Raw genomic sequence first — 17893 nt, forward strand, 5'->3', positions numbered from 1 at the left:
CTATCACTGTAGTTATTAAAGCAATATATTATACAGCAGAATCTGATAGATGGACGAGAAGCCGCTTTGCCGAGCTATAGTGAAGCTGATCTGAGCTTTTTAGGCTCTAAAGAGCTCATAAACAAGACCTTAGATGTACCACAGATATTTCAACCTAGTCACTTTAATGCTGCCCATAAAAACTCTATTGTTAGCTGCCATTTCTCAGCCCTCTATGTCTTTGTGATGAAACACCACATGTACATCTTTCGGATGCCCTGGTTAATCTCTTTAGTCCTGACACCATACACTAAGGGGTTCAATGCAGAGGGGACAATCAGGTGCAGAACATTAAGCAGGATAGCAACGTCTGGGGACACGTGCTCTTCTGACTTGTTTGTGATTGCTAGCACCACCAGGGTAGAATAGAAAAACAAAATGAGGATGAAATGAGATGTGCATGTACTGAAGGCTTTCGATGCTGCCCCTTCTGAGTGAAGCTTTGCCACCGCATAGATAATAAGGCAGTAGGACAGGGAGATCAGAACCAGATCCACACCCAGCCCAGCACCAGCAACAACTAGTTGGTACACACTATTGAGCCTAATAGTGCCACATGCCAGTTTAGCCACAGCCAGGTTTGCACAAAAACAGTGTTCAACAATATGGCTGCTGCAGTAGTGCAGGTGTGCAGCAAAGACAGGCACCGGAATGGCTAGGGAGGCTGATCTTACAACTATTACTACAGTCAGTTTCACAACAAGTCCATCAGTGACAATCAAATTATACCTCAGAGGGTAGCAGATAGCAATGTACCGATCAAAGGCCATAGCCACGAAAACCCCAGACTCAAGTCCAAGAAAATAATGAACAAAGAACATTTGTAAAAAACATGCTCTAAGACTGATGGCTCCATCACTAAACCACAGGATTGCAAGGACCTTTGGTGTAGTGACCATACTCAGGAAAAGATCAACCAGAGATAGAGAAGCAAGAAAGTAGTACATGGGCGCATGAAGACTCTCCTCACGGTGGATTGTGGTCAGAAGCGTAACATTGGCCAAAATGGCCACAGAGAAAAGAAGAGCCAGGGGAATTGAGAGCCATTGCTGCTCACTCTGCATCCCAGGAATGCCAATCAGGATGAACTGTGTGCCCTGCATGGAGCTGGAGTTTGTGGTCATCTTCAAGCTTGAGCACCAGTGCGGGAATACAATCCTATAATTGAAAAAGGAACAGAGGATATTAGTACACTGGTTATCCTATCCAAATTTGTCAACCAGGAAGGCCTATTTGATCTGAAAAAACATTCCATCCATCATTTCCTGTTTTCTTGCACATGTTTTTTTCAAAGCACTATTTTGGAATGTCCATGAATGGAGTACAATATTTTGTATTATTGAGAAGGATGTCAAACACCAAGCATAATGACGTGATAAAGGACAAGTGAGGTAGAGGAATTTTGCAGATAGCTAGATTTATTTAGAGTAATACCCCATGTGTCTCTCCGTCACCAATGCCAGATTTGTAAGTGCAGAAGTCAACACCACCCCAGTAAGACACATATTGACAGTACTAAGTAGGAAATGTATATCTGTAGGTCCAAAATACAAAGGTGACATTCCCTTACATAGATACACAAGTACACGGACTTGCATACACACACACACTCACAAACACACGCACACACAAACATGAATACACACAAACACACACACATAGTCCACTAAAACTATTTCTCTATAGAACAGAACCACACTCTATATCATCTGACTCATGTATTATCAGAATTCTAATGCATAAATAATTTGTCACCAGATTGTCATGCATCAAGTTTATTTATAGATCATGGAAAAAACAACAAAACACATTTTTCACAGGCACTAATTCTAAAAATAATGGTAATATGTGTGTGCAATATGACTTGCATAAACATTGCTTGCCTGCACAAATTTCGTCTTGAGGGCATGGTAGTATATGTTGTAAGTCCCTGCTGAGTTATGAATTAGCACACTTGCTGCACTCTGATTTGCTATGCATATAGTGTGCAAGAAAAAAGGATTGCTAGCTTGGGAGGACGTGTCAGTTATGACCAGACCATACAGGCTTAATCTAAGAAATAAATCAGTAAGGTATTTAGTAGTAACAAAAAATTAAAAAGTCAAAACACAACAGAATAAAAATTCCAAAACCATCTTCTATCATTTTTTAAACATAGAGAAAAAAAAGAAGAGAAATGACATAAAAATTATAAAAATCCAGTAACAGGAACGTGGGAAGATGTTGGGCAAAAGTGACAAGAGAATGTGAAGGGCCAGAAGTCAATGTTTGTTGTTCACCTGGACCAATGTGTGATTTCAGGCCGACCAAGTTGGAGCAAAGGTTGGACACCCCAAGAGGGTCATCGTGGTTAGAGTTTTTACTTTTTTAATTAGGCCCTAAATTAATTGTTGGAGGGAAAGGAACTCTGTCACAATGGAGCTCCCTCCCAGCCATCATTATGGTCCTCCCGCCAAATTTCGAATTAGGCAGATTATAGGTTTGATGTTGGAGGAGACTACTACGCCTCCACCACGGTCATTCCTGACGGCTACTCCCTTCATAGGCAGGATAGACTTTTACACAGAGGAGGTGGCATTGCCATTCTTGTAAAATCCCCCTCTCTGTGTGATCAAACCTATACCGCTACCCCTATCACGTTTGGAAGCACTCTATTTTTGTATTACCCCTTCTCCTTCAATCTCCTTTTCGGGGATCCTCATCTATAGACCCCCCGGCCCTAGGGCCAGCTTTCCCTCTGAACTTATGACCATCCTTGAACCTTATATTGGAAAAACAGCCTTTACCATCTTGGGTGATTTTAACTTTCACCTAGATGAGACCAACTCAAAAGATACGATCTCTCTTGTTGAAACCCTTAAAGCATGTGACTTCAGCCAGCATGTTAATAGTTCCACTCATAAGGCAGGACATATTCTTGACGGACTATTCTCCAATGATGACAGGCTTCCCATCGGCGCTCCAATACAGGTGGTCTGGTCCGATCACTTTGCTGTGCCATTTGAACTTCACATCCCCGTCACCTGTCCCACTAATCAGACAACCCCTCCCTTCATTCTCAGGAGAAACCTAAGGAATATCTCCGATGAGACTCTTGCCCCTTTGATCTCCACTTCGGAACTCTTAGCTGTCACTGATGCTTCAGAGGCAGCCCAAACTCTGACTGACTCCATCTCTAAAGCAGTGGAACATCTCGCTCCCTCATCCTTATGCTATGTAGCACGCCTTAAACCTAAGGCACCTTGGTTTTCTGACCAGCTTAGACTGATGAGACGGGGCTGCAGGAGCAGTGAGAGGAAATGGAGGAAATCCTGGGACGCAAAAGACAGAGAGGCTCATAAATCCGCACTTTGTGCCTACAAACAGCAAGTGATAATAGAGAAACAGGAATATTTTTCTAATTTGACCAGCTCTCTCTCTTCTTCAAGGGAGCTCTTTAAAATTGCTGACTCCCTATGCTCTCTGCAACTCCCCGATCCCGTAGTCAGCTCCCAACAACTCTGTAATGATATTTCTGATTTCTTTCACAACAAAATACATGATATTCACGTTTCTCTCGAAGCCCACCGTCTTGCTCTTGACCAAAAAACTCCTCCTCTCATATCCAATCTTGATGCACTTGGTAAGGATCCCCCCTGCCTTCTCACAACTTTTCCCTCCCTATCCCTTGAATCTCTGAACTCACTCCTTGATAGGACTAAATCGGCCTCCCCCCGTGATCCGTTACCACTTAAGAAACTGAAAGAGTGCAGAAATTGCCTTCTCCCTCCCTTGCTTGAGGTCCTAAATAAGGCCATTACTCAAGGTTCTTTCCCTCCGATTTGGAAGAAGGCAATTGTGAAACCACTGCTTAACACCTTAGCTGCGTGTAAACATTTCTCCCCAGTGCTGCGCTGTCCATTAGAACTAGTGCTGAATGGACGTTCAATGGTCGTGCGCAGCACTGGGGAGGTAGCGCTGCTGACGACCATTGGCCGTCAGCAGCACTTAAGGGGTTAAGAGCCGACTTTGGACCCGGCTATGTTGAAAAATTTCAGGCCCATCACCCTCCTTCCAGCACCCGCGAAGATGCTCGAGACTCATCTGAATTTCCATCTATCTGCCTTCCTCGATTCTTCTGAATACCTGGATAACACCCAACACGGTTTCAGAAAACATCACAGCACAGAGTCCGCCCTTACCTATGTGGTCGATAACATCCGAAGCAAGGTGGACTCTGGCCAAACCACGGTGCTGGTTCTGTTGGACCTCACGGCCGCGTTCGACACCCTCTCCCCCGCCATTCTGTCATCTCGGCTGAGGGAAGCGGTGTCACTGGACCGGCCCTGAGCCTCCTAAACTCATTTTTGACCGAAAGGGAACAGAGAGTGATGCTTGGGAATCACCTCTCCCCTGCCAAGTCTTTGCAATGTGGGGTGCCACAAGGGTCGGCTCTAAGCCCGACCCTTTTCAACATCTATGTGGCCCCCCTTGCAAGACTTATCAAATCTCAGGGGATGGAGGTAGTATCCTATGCAGATGATACACAGATTATGGTTTCTCTTGCTCACACCCCGGTTAGTACATCTGCCGCTAGTTTTAGGGTATGCATGCAGTGTGTGGCAGACTGGATGACTATAAACTCCCTGAAACTAAATGGTGAAAAAACCGAGGTGTTGATCTTTGGGAAGAACCAAAATCTGTGGTCGAGCGAGTGGTGGCCCACTTCCCTTGGCACCTGCCCCACTCCCTCCCTATCTGCCAGAAATCTTGGAGTGGTATTTGACACCTCGCTCTCGATGTCCCTGCAAGTTAACAGGACCGTGGCCACTTGCTGTGGTGTGATCCGGGTACTCAATAAAATCCGTGGGTACCTCTCCCCCCAGGCGCGTAAACAGGTTGTAGTCGCCCTGGTAGGCTCGAGACTGGATTACTGCAACTCCCTGTATATGGAAGCCAACAAAGGGCTGATCCACCGTTTGCAGATTCTTCAGAACTCTGCAGCGCGTTTTGTACTGGATCTTCCTAAAGCCTCCTCTGCCACCTCAGCCAGGAAGGAGCTTCATTGGCTTCCGGTACAGCACAGAATCGCCTTCAAAATCCTCTGTCTTACCCACAGAGCATTGATGGATGGTCCTGCTAGTGCTATTGGTTCCCTTCTTTTGCGTTACGTCCCCACAAGAAGCCTTCCCTCTGCGGGACTTTGTCAACTAGTTGTCCCCCGTGTTAAACTTGTCAGATGGGGAGCCAGAGCCTTTTCCGTCGTCGCTCCGCAGCTGTGGAACTCCATCCCCACGGAAATAAAAACTCTCCCCTCCATCGAGTCTTTCAAAAAGGTTCTAAAAACCTATTTCTTCAAGAAGGCCTACTTATGATAAAATAGGACCAGTTAGGATGTAAGCTTCTGTATTTGATCTAGGCGCCTTTACGCCCACTGGGCTAAGTGTGCGTGTTACAAGAAACCCCTCATTCATTCATTCATTCAATCCTTTTCTACTGCCCTACAGAGTAAGGAGGCTTGGATGTATGTCCACCCACCTAATTGAGTTGAGCAGACATGCAGCTGATTTTCAACGCCCTTCACTGCAAGGAAAAACCTGCTGCTACGGAGCATTGCAAATTGCTCAACGCCCCCTTCTCCATGATAGGCATCTCTCATGGCCATGGAGGAATTGTTTTGTTTTATCAACAAAAAAAATCCTGCTTTGGGATTTTCTTTTTGAAAATAAAAAAAACATTGTAATTTGCCATATGACTGTCATGTTGATTGAGCCTTCTGTCAAACTTAAAATGCATTGACAGGAATCACTGTGACAGCAATTCATTCCAATGCTAGAAATGTCTGTTGGGCAATCAGACATTTCTAAATTGGTAGGTGGAACCTCAGTCAGGACAATAGAGTAACTTCCTCTGTCTCCCTGGAGGAAACACAGGTCACCCGCCAAGAGCTAAATCGGGCCCTTAGTCTTCGAAAATTAAATACAAATTCTCCAGTATGCTAAGGATGCAGGCTGTAGTCCTCTAAAAAAGGGCTAGCACTAGGTAAACTCATGCTGAACCTATTGATTGCCTATAAAAACTATAAGCAGGAAAATTCAAATGTCATATCCACTTGATGGCCATATACGGTGCGCACCTTTGGCTGGTCAAGGTTTCTTGTTTTAGATTTGGGGCCTGGTTTAGAGTTTGGCAGATGAGTTACCACATCACAAATGTGAGGATTATCCCGTCTATCGCATTACAAGTGAATTATATTTAATGACACTGTAATACAGGCCACAGAGAATCTGTCATGTTTGTTATGGAGTAACTCATCAACCAACTTTTAAATCAGGCACTTAGGGCCTGATAACTGTCTTGGCAGACAGGGTTACTCCTTTTCAAACTTGACTGTTATCCCATCCGCCTGATTACAATTATGTTATATGCAATGAAACTTTTAATTTAGCTGATGGGATATCTGTCAAGTTTGTGACAGAGTATCCCATGTGCCAAGAATGTAATCAGGCCATTAGTCACTGTTTAGAGCTAAAAAATCATCCTTCATCAGGGCAAGCCTGGAAGCTGTTTCTAAGAGTTTCCTCTTGAAGTAAGACACCCTTGCCAAGAGGTCCTGAGGATGCTCCATAGGACTTAGAAGTCCAAAAATTTTCTAAACCATCCCTTTTCAAACTTTTGGAGTAGATGCTGTTATTCTCTTTTAAGGCTCCCAGAACCTCAGGGACAGCCAGTCTAGGTCCTGTAGTCACTATTGAGCTGATCACTTCAGGAAAAAAAGAGCTAGTTGTGTCCCTGTAGCCATACAAGAGGTTATCAAACTTACCGTTGGAATTCATTTTACAGTCCTGGGCACAAGTGGAAGCAGTTCAAACCCCTCAGGTCTTCACAGGGTCACCGACAGAAGGTCCAATTCTCTTCTGTTCTTCTATAGGTCTAGGTGCGTTCTGATGACCTGGGTGTGATGTGCGACTTTCGTTGGATTCACTAGCCAGTGAGTGGGGTGTCACCTGGAAAATACATAAACGATGAGAAAAAAAAATTCATGGGGCAACCCTTCTCAATTTTGCAGCACGTCATGTTTGCCTTATTGCAAACTTTCCCAGAAAGTCCGACACAAGTGAATTCAAATTTAAAAAAATATTTTTTAAAACGTAGTTGCTTGTAGCTTAACACAAATCAGAGTTAGCAAACATTCTATTATAGCTGAACATATTTTTTTTCCAATAAGAGCAGCTACCGTTCTTTTAAGTAAGAAGAGCTTTTGGGGGAGTCGCTGTGGATTTATGCTAATACTAAATTCTTGCACCTACCACATTCAAATACTAGGCATTCTACCATGTCGGTTGCAGGCATATGTAGAGGTGATTTATTTAGCATTTAAAAGAAGGGTTTGTTCCTGTCAAAAAGGGTTATTTGACAGGTTCGCCTGCAGATTTAAAAGCTGCAGCAGCCAGGCTTCACAAAAAGGTCTTAAGCTATTTTTTGTCATCCAAGGGGATGTCACAACAAGTGCTGCAGACCACAGCTGAGATATATGTATTTGATATTGTAATTTCTATAGCGCAAACAGAACCAAAATGCAACAGAGCTGTAAAAGGTAATATAAGAATGAACTTAGCGAGTAATAGGAGAGGAAGCTTGATTGTGGATGGTTGCTGCATTGTGATATAGAGCCCTTTTAATAGGTGAGACTTCTCTCCCCTAAATTGGAGCAGCATTGAGGAAGTTCTGATGGATAAAGATCATGGGTGCATTGATGGAAAAGTTCTGCTGTCTTTTTTCCCTCCTTTTTACACTTCTTATTTTGCTGTCTGACGGTATTGCCTAGCTCCATGGATTCCTAGAACCACCATGGATGAGGAGCTTGCCAACTAGATAAGCAGGCATGATGGTTTGCAAATGACGCAGCTGGTTTTGAAGGTAGTACGGGCTGTTAAGGGGAAGCAATGGAGTTCAATCAGGAGTGCGGTAATGTGATCATATTTCTTAAGGCCCTGCGATGTTTAGGATGCCCCTAAGGGGGACCAGTGTGGAGACTGGGCGGCCATGGAGAAAGGCATTAACACCATACAAATGCAAGAGTACAATGGCTTGTACAGCAGTTTTGAAGTTGCTTTGTCAAGGAAACAATTACACTGTCTTTAAAAATAAGTATTTGTACCAGGCCGGTTTTGTTTTTGGCAGTGGGTTCCTTGAAGGTGAGGTAACTGTCCAGGATTAATTCATGTCAATTGGTGTTTGGTGAAAGTTGGGATTTGAAGCCGTCAAGGTTCATCTCATCGAACCAGGCTTGTACTTTATCTTGCTTGCTTGTTTTTTTGGGCAATTACCAGAAATTGGATTAGGTTGAGCTTCAGGTATGTCTTGGACATCCACATCTGTATGATGTACAAGCCTATTTTGAGGTTTTGGATGCCTGAAGCAGAAGAACCTGTCAAATAGAGTTGTGTCATTGGTATTTTGGTTCATGTTCTGCTGTTATATGCGAGTGGAGCACCAGGCTGCCACAAGTAAAGGGTGAAGATGAGAGAAGACTGAATGTACTCCACAGGTGGTAGGGCTGTTTTAGGACCTGAAGATACCCGTGTGAAGACACTGGTGTCAGTGGGAAAAGAGGAGAACCAGTGGACATGCCTCATGTATCCCATTTGACGCACATGAGAGCTGGATGGCCAACTGTGCTGAAGGCAGTGGAGAGGTCCAGCAATATCAAGAGGCAGAGGTCATCTTCATCTGTTGTCAAGAGGCCATTGTCTCTGATTGATGTTTATCTTTCCATGTCATCGGCAACATTTCTGCACCATATACCATGGCCTAACTGTAAAGTTAAAAATGAACATTAGGAGTCAGTCAACTATGTCCTCTTTTAGGGCTCAAAGCGCATACACTGGGGGCTAAAGAACAGTGCCCCAGTAGGCAGAGTTTTAAAAAAAAAACATCAGTCCATACATAAGGGTGTGACCGTGCAAACAGGAGTACTATCTCAACAAGGGCTAGGCTGAAACTTTAAGTGCCATATCTTTGTTTACTTCCAGTTCTGATAGTGAAGTCCTCATCCTTCTTAAAATGACCAATGATGAAATAGGACAGTGGTTATCCATTTGCATTACAGGAATCCTGACATAAATAGGAGGGCTTGTTTCTACTGGACTGATGACTGGCCTGCAAATCATGTATCCAACTCAGACTGTGGCATCAAAACTGAAGGAGCTCCTATCTCTTTATGAATTAGGGGGGGGGGGAAAGTGGTTGGCAGCAGCATGGGCATCTGCCAGTTTTCAATCAATTACTAATAAACTTTATATGTGGACCTATATATCTGTCCCCAGGTAGGTTGAGAATCAGCACTCTGATAGAACTTCATTATACCAGAACATAGGTAGGTTACAGATACATTCGCTTTGCATATGTGTACAAACAGTTTGATTCCATGTATTTCTTCTGGTTTAATGGAATCGCCTATCTCTACTAAAACCATATACTTGGATATAAAATCTTTACATTTTTCTAGACACATGGGAAGGAAGAAAATGTTATTGAAATACCTTTCTAGTATTGTGCTGTCTGCACAGTGATTGAGCAACATACATACTTGGCTCGCATGCAGCACTACTTTATTTACTAGTCTATGCAAATGTTTGGGGGCAATAAATTGAGAGGACCCTCCCTTTATTGCACAAGCATACCCACTACATTTGCTTCTAAAATGTGCATAATAAACCTGGGGTTGAGTTATAGATTCTTCTTCTTCAAATCTTTATTTAGATCACATGATCATAAAAGATGTACTGAATTATCACATCAGTTAAAAATCTAAAATGTCATTGTATCATTAATATAAAATACATTTGAAGATTAAAAAACACATAATAATCACAAATGAGTACCAATACATCAAAGGATAAAAGTCTGTCAAGAGTCTCCAGCCCTCTTTATCAATCGGGTTCGGGCATACCACATTGCAGTTAGGAATTTTGCCAAAGCAAACACAAATGGTGGGGATAAATTGGTCTTTAAAACTCTGTATGCGGGTAATAATGTTCTGAATCCCATGTTTTTAAAGAGGGGGACAAGCCAGTATTTCCTGCTTTCCTGATAGGCTCGACAGAAAAAAAACACGTGCACATCGTTCTCCTTTGTGTGGGCACATGCAGGGCACATCTCTGCAGGAGGCCGACAGGACCATGCTACGGTAAAAGACCTTAAGGGTAGGGTCCCCTACCTCCATTGCAGGAATAGTTTTCTAGTTAGCGCCGGAGTCGTGCCATCTAAGACACTTGCAAGTTTGTATGAATCTTTGGTTTTTATAAAGGGATGAGTCAGAGATCCTTCACGAGTGCTATCCAGGGCTCGGAGGAGCGTTTTGTCATAATACGCTCTGGACAGCGCTTTCCTCGGTATCCTATTGCTTGTATTTTCCGGAGCGGACCATAGTTCTGGTAATCCAAGAATCTCGCAGGTTCTCTTGATGTAATTTAACCAGGGCATCTTAGTGGCGTTGGGCAGAGATAAAAATTCCTGTAACTTAGTTCTGTAGGTCACTAGGTCCTGACTGCTCCAGAGGCGGCGCCAAAAGGTTAGTGGTTTAGCCCTAATTCCTCCATGATGGGCCTCAGGCCCAGGTCCAGCCTTAGGGGCAGGAGTGGAGTACTTGAAAGAAGAGCTGTCAGCTGCCTGAGGAATTTATTTTCTGCGGTCAGCAATTTAGGCGATGGAATATGGCCCCACAACTCTCCCCCGTAAGTGACTGCTCCCCGTGCCTGGGCTTTGTAAATTTGGATTGCAGGGCTGAGTGGGCGATATGGTGACTTGCTCGCAATTCTCATGATACCACTCGCCATCTGTGCCAGTTTCATATTTGCTTTTGTCTGATGTGCCGACCACATTAGATTTTGATTTAGGGTTATCCCCAGATACTCTATTGTGTGGACCCTTTCCAAACGTACTGTACCAAGCAGGGGGTTGGGGCGGTTGAGGGGCATGGGGTTAAGAATCATGAATTTGGTTTTCTGCGGATTGATTTCAAGTCCCCTTTCTGTGCAGAACTCCAGAAAACCATCCAACACCCGCTGTATGCCCATCGGGGATTTGGAGAGCAGCAGGGTGTCGTCCGCAAACATAATTGTGGGCACCCTGCTGTCGGTCAGTTTTGGGGCGTCGGTGTTGGCAATCCTTGTCAGGTGTGCAATGACCCCGTTCACAAAGAGGCAGAACAGGGTCGGTGCGAGCACACAACCCTGTCTCACCCCTCTGCGAACGGGGAATCTTTCAGTTAGGTTGCCACTTCTCCCGCACCTGACACGTGCAAAGTTATTTTGATGTAATCTCATCAGGATTGCTAGGATGTCTTTCGGGATGCCCAACTCCTCCATTACCTTCCACAATTTTGGTCTTGGCACTAAATCGAAGGCGGCACGTAAGTCCACAAAGACCGTGTACAGAGTGCCGCCCTCGATCAATCCTGTCCTCCAATATATGAGATTTAACCTAAAAATGTGGTCAATTGTGGACACCCCCCTCCTAAATCCTGCCTGGTATGGGGTCAGGGTATCTGTCTCATCCAGCCAGTTCTGCAGCCGGTCCAGAATTAGCCTACCGAAAAGCTTCTGTGATACATCGATGAGGCTTATTGGGCGATAGTTGGCTGGAAGCAGAGGGGATCCCTTTTTGAATATTGGAACCACCTCTGCACCCAGCCAAGTATCCAGGACCTCCATTCCCCTGAGGACCGCATTGAATATCAGCAGGAGATAGGGGGCCCATACCCCTGGTTCCTGCTTGAATAGGTCGCCCGGCACCCCATCGAGCCCCTGGGCTTTCCCTGTTGACAACCCCGCAATAGCTGCCCGAACTTCTTTTTCTGTGAAGGGTTCACCCTTGGGGTCATTCACTAGCGTGCATTGGGGGGTACTCGGGGCCTCATCCTCTATTGCATATAGTGACTGGAAATGGTTTTGCCATATACTCGGGGCAATGTTGGGTTCAATTGCCGAAGGGGAGATCTTCTGCTCCACTATTGACTACCCGCCAAAATTTACTAGAGTCTCTGATGGCTAGTGCACTAGAGAGTTCCTCCCAGGGTTGTTGGTCCCATTCGGCCTTGGCATTTGCCAACAGTTTCTTGTATGCCAGTCTCCTAGATTGTATCTCCTCACTGCTTCTGCACGCCTTTATTGTGAGTAGAAGTTCACGTTTGGAGTCCCGGCATGTAGCGTTATACCAGGTCTTCTTGTGTGTTCCTCTAGTTCTACCAGCCCCCTTTACAAAGAGATCTAACTCCATGGTGTTTATTAGATCTTCATGGGTCCGCCCTAGCAGGTCTCTATTTTTCCCATCACCAAGTCCCTCACCAATAGCGAATGCCTTTTCCAGCACTGGGGTGATTCTGGCATAGAGTTTAGCTAACTTAACGCCACTTGTGGCCAGTTTCCCCCACTTTACTCTCCTTCGGTTGTTCTCCAGGAGTATCCCTGACTTTGGACTTTGTTTACCCCGTCCCATGTCCTCGATGCCTGGTAGGGCGTATTCGAGTTCCAGGACGTTGTGGTCTCTATCCCGTCTATCAATTACCTTGAAGTCGATGATTCGTGACCAGGATGACAGTTGGACGAGGATATAATCTAATCTGGATTCGCTTACAGCTTTGTTAAAGGTGCATTTACTTGGCATGTCTGATTTAGTGCGCCCATTGCAGGCCCTTAGGCCTTGATTTAGAGTAAGGGCGGTTATCTGAAGAGGGGAGTCCAGGCTCTTGGTGGTGGTGCCACCGTGGCGGGTATCAGCCATCTTGAATCCTCCTCTAGAGAGGGTCCATGAAGAAGGCCTGGCAGTGGCTCATAGTGCGAGTTTAGGTCCCCTCCAACCACGTAGTGGAGCTCCCCTGAAATTTCACTCTGAAAAGCGGAGAGTTCCTCAATGGTATTTGATTCTCGTGGTGTGGCTACAGGTCTTGAATAGACGTTTATTATCGCCAGTTTGGAGGAATTTGGCCATTCTAAGAGGACAGCTAGTATGTCATCTGAATCTACAGTTAGGCAGCTGGCCTGACAGCCCAAATGGGATGCTACCCAAATTGTCAGCCCTCCAGACGGTCGTCCCCGGCCCCCCCATTTAGCTGAATTGAGAATACTGCAAACCCCTGGCATGTAAACTCCTCTCGCGCCCAGGTTTCCTGGAAGAGGCAGATACTTTTTGAATTGATGAAAGAAACCCATTCCTGGCAATCCATTTTATTGCCCAGCCCGGCTACGTTCCATGAGATCAGAATCAGTGTTTGGGGTCTTGTAGGTGGTGGCCCTATGTCGGAGTAGTTATTCTCGTTTGTGCCACGATTTACCATTGGATGTAGTAACAATTCCCCCTGACCTAACCATAAATTACTGTCAGTGCCGGATATATCCGCTCTGGAATAGCCGGAATCTCGACAATGTACAGGTTCAGTGGGAAGATCTATCTGTTCCCATGAAACCGGGGCTTGTTCAAGGGGGGTGGTTCTATCGTCACTATCATCTATTGGATGGGATTGGAGCTGATCCCTCCCTTGAAACTCGAGCTGTCAGTCAACCATTTCAAGGCTGCTGTACCTATTGTGGGAAGGAAGGTAGGCTGGGTAGTGGATTCTATGGGGCCCAGGGACTCCTCTCATTCCTCCCCTCATCCACCCCTCCTCCTAGCACTAGACTCCCATCCTTCCTCATCGCCGTATGGAGGTAAATATTCGGGGACCATACTCCTGTAATGGTGTGGTTCCCTCCTCTCCCTGCGGTTACTCTCCCATTCTACCAACATTTCCTGGTGGTACCCCCATCTCTGATCTTCTGATGTGTATATGCTCGATGGGTAGAGAAATGAGAGAGGGAGGGACTGGATGTTACTCACTTGGTCGTCAGGGGCCCAACTGCAGATGTAGGAGGCTGTACTCGGTTCTCTAAAGGTGACCAAGACACAGTCGCCTCTGATTGTTTTTCTCATGTATCCCACCCAGGTAGCCCGTCTTACCATGAGAACATCGCTAGTTGTGCCTTGAGGGAGAGGTCTGTATATAGACAGCCACCTGATGACTTTATTTTTAAGAGAGGCGGTCGATTCTATAGCCATGGGTTTTTAACTCGGGCACCCCAGCTAAAATTACTGTATAGGGGGACGCCTCTGGTGGTAGGTTCACAGGTTTGGTTTTCCGGGCGATATTTTGTATGTTATCTGGGGGTTTTAATTCGCTCTGTGGTTTGTCCGGAAGTGTGGCAGTATCTTTAGGATGTGTAGTTGTGTTTGGGGGTGGAAGCAGTGCAGCCTGGGTTTTTGTAGGAGGGATATTTGTGTTAGCGTTGGCCATGGGTTATTTTGGTTTGGTTTGGGTTGTATGTGTTGAGAAGTGGCTGGGCCGTTTTTCTTCATCATTGTTGTTTGCTCAGTGCCCTTTTTAGTCTTTGCATCCGGGCCCCCTTTGGCTCCCTTGATATCTAGTTTCAGGGAGTCAGCTAGCTGAACTGTAGATTTTTCAATGTTAACCAGCCTAGCTTCGATCTTTATCAGGCGGGCCTCGAGAGGGCTTAAGAGAGACCTAAAGAGTGTGCCTATGTCTGCCAATGTGATATCATCGCTAGGGGATTCCATGGAAATATTGTTAGAGCGAGATGGTGTGTCCGTAGGTGCAATGACTAAAGGTGGGGCCACTACACTGTCCTTGTGTGAGTGGGCAGAGTTGGTATCGCTGACACTGACATCGTCCCTTCCAGGGTTGGGCTTAGGGGCTTTTGGCTTTCTCCCTCCCTTGTTTTGGCCCCCTTTCTTCCTTTTTACAATAGCTCCTTCCCTGGCTCCCCTTGTGATATCAGAAACATTCTCACTGGTGGTGGCTGTGACTGCGTGGAGATCAGTGGTTGGTAGCGGGGTTTGAAGTGGGGTTTGTGGTATTTGGCCTGTGGGTAGGGTCATTAGGCTCATGTCCTCAAGATCACTTGAGGCCTTCATTATGAAGTCTGGTTTGGTGGGTGATTGATTAGCCCCCGAAGCCCCATATCCAGAATTGCTGGCTTCTAGCCTTCCATCAGGAGTCATGGCTAGAGCCATTGGGCCCATTGATGATCTCCTTACCCAGTCAATTTCCTGAGAGATGCGTCCCTCAAGTACAGCAATTCCCTCTATCAGAAGTGATCCTGCTTTGACAAAATAGTTATCAATGGTACCTTTAGCAGCTCCTGCCACTGCCAGTGAATATTTACTCCTTGTTTCCCTGGTACACATTTCGAGGTCTGAGTGATCCGTTCCTTATATAGATTGGGTAGATAGAGGTGTCCGACCAGGGGGAATGGCCTGGTCCCGGTCTCTCCCGTCCTCGAACGGCCTCAACGGGCCCGCCCTTTGCCCGGGCTTCGCTCCGCGCTTCCTTCCGTGCGCGTCCCGCGTGCGCGGGTATAGTTCTGGCTATATACGTGTACGCTGTGGGCGTGGCTTCCAGGGAGAGCGGGCCAGGTGTCAGTAATTGGCCTTGCAGGGACTCCTGGTCAATGGAGTCCCTGCCGTCACGCTCGCAGCCCCGTTGAGCCACCGCAGCCCCTGCTAGCTGCCCTTGTGAAGCGGGACCCGCAAAGCGGGTCCGGCGAACAGTTTCTGGTGTTCAAGATGCGGGGCAGAGCAGGTCAGTGGAAGACAGAAGGTCCTTTAGTCCGCTTGTATCACGCTGTAGAGAGAAGAGTCCCACTCTTTCTCAAATGGCTTACTCAAAAAGATACCCAATACTGTGTTACATGGCAATGAAGGTACCGATCTCTACCACAGGCAAGGGTCCTGCATGACAAAAGCCAATATGGGAAGATTAGCAGCACAAACTGACTTTTCATGTCATTTGGGGCAATCATCTATGGCAGCCCTAAATTCTGAGAACTCAAAATGGAGGGAAACTAAAGGTAAACAGGCAATTATTCCTGAAAGGAACTGCACCAGGACAAGCACCAGATAATGCAGGAAGAAGTACCATATGGTCGGGAGCACACAGGTGAGTATGTCATTGCTCATATCGCAGGAATAGCCTTTGCAAATTATGAAATAGATGTTGCTAATTAAACATTGCATTCTGTAGCATTTTCCCCATCCCCGGAGTATGCACATGAATTACGCCACATGGCTTTCTTAAGTCTATTGTGACAACAACAAGATCATATATAAGAGACACAATGCATATCATACAGCTGGTAGAAGGCAACCATTTGATGAGACCAAACAATTCCTGACACTAGATGTTGCATCGGGTACCGACAGAATTCTTATTAGACCTCTTATGTGTGGCGATGAAGAATTATTATTTTCTCTTTCAGAACCAATTTTACATCCAGTGTAAGGGAGTAGCAATAGGAGCCGGATTTGCTCCAAGTCTGGCAAACCTCTTTATAGATGCCTATGAGGATGCATACATATATGACCATGACAACCCCTTCCTGAATAACATAACGATCTGGAAATGATTCATTGACAAAGTTGTCATGATCTAGACAGGTGATGAGCTGACTTCTCTAATTGGATCAATTCAAGATCACAAGTCATCTAATTTACTATGATGTACCACATAGACGCTATCAGCTTCCTTGACATATTTCTCAAGGTAGAAGACTCCAAGCAATACATCCTGTTATACAGAAAGCCTACAGAGAAGAACACATTTCTCAAATATGATCCTTTTAGACAGGATCCAGATCGTCCAAAACGCAGCGGTTCGGTTAGTGTGTGACATCTCTCTGCGAGAGCATATTTCCCCCCACCGACGGGCATTGCACTGGCTACCGATCCAAAGAAGAGCCGAATTTAAGGCTCTCACCCTTGCACATTGTTCACTTAGGGGTAAAGGCTGCGCCTATATGGCCTCTTGTCTCCAACCCTACAGCAATGCAAGGTGTCTCCGCTCCAGTTCTCAACATTTGTTGTCTACTACTAGATACAAAAGAGCTCGCTCAGGGGGCAAAACTTTTCAGGTCAGTGCCTCTGCCCTATGGAATAAACTGCCTGTTTCTCTTCGTATAATCAATGAAGAACTACCCTTTCGCAGAGCTCTAAAAACTCTCCTCTTCTGTTAATTTCCCCTCATCTGAGTATGATCATGCACAGCGGCTGAAGCACCGGGACACCCCGTTGGGGTAGCTGCGCGCTATAGAAAATACACTAATAATAATAATAGTAATCATCCCAGAAATCAAAGGGACAATCTCCTGTATGGACAGTTTCTGAGGTTGAGAGAAAACTGATCATGCAGAACTGATGATTTCAGGAGACCAGCACGCTACTTGAGCACCTAGGTGAAAGAGGCTATCCCAGGGGCCTCTTGCTAAGGGTGAGAAAAAGGGCATGGTATTGCCCTAGGGAGAATTTGCTGGAAATCAAATCCAAGGAAGACATAGTGAACAAACTTGTCTGTGTGACTTCTTTCAAAACTAAGGGCAATGAGATAAAAAAAATCATTAACAAATACTGGAATTTGGTCGCCACTGAAATTGACACAAACGAGAAACCTCTCTTTGCTTTCAGAAGGAACAAAAACAACTGTGATTATATGGTGAGTTCCTTCTTGACAACTGAGAAGAATTCAGACATTCGCACACAACTGAATCTCCCTCCACTTGCAGGGCATTTTAAATGTGGGCGGTGAAAGGCCTGTGAACTTACCACGGAAGGCTGGAACTTTGATCACTTGGGTCGTACATATACAGCACACCATCATACCAATTGCAGCAATTGGAGGTACACCTTATTGCGTATATAAGCTCACATTATCATGAGCTTCCTCTGGAAATGAGTCTATCAGGAAAATGCATTCCATTTACTCTGGGCTGTGATAATAACCATCCGCTGCACTGCACTGAGTCCACACTCATGTGAATCCTGACAG

At 45.5% G+C, this 17893-nt stretch overlaps 1 protein-coding gene across 1 annotated transcript; it reads right to left on the reverse strand.

Moving 5' to 3' along the window:
- Positions 1-212: 212 nt before the first annotated feature.
- Positions 213-1169, reverse strand: LOC147693405 (olfactory receptor 56A4-like). The gene has a single exon (XM_086935967.1). It carries the CDS (start codon positions 1161-1163, stop codon positions 213-215), a length of 951 nt encoding a protein of 316 aa, XP_086792093.1. The 5' UTR covers positions 1164-1169.
- Between the last annotated feature and the right edge of the window lie 16724 nt (positions 1170-17893).

Source organism: Lissotriton vulgaris, chromosome 8 (genome assembly GCF_964263255.1).
Source record: "Lissotriton vulgaris chromosome 8, aLisVul1.2, whole genome shotgun sequence".
In the NCBI taxonomy this organism is placed as follows: domain Eukaryota; kingdom Metazoa; phylum Chordata; class Amphibia; order Caudata; family Salamandridae; genus Lissotriton; species Lissotriton vulgaris.

What these genes read in the sequence shown, in the direction of transcription:
- LOC147693405 (XM_086935967.1), bottom strand. Translation starts at nt 1,163, where the DNA reads ATGACCACAAACTCCAGCTCCATGCAGGGCACACAGTTCATCCTGATT.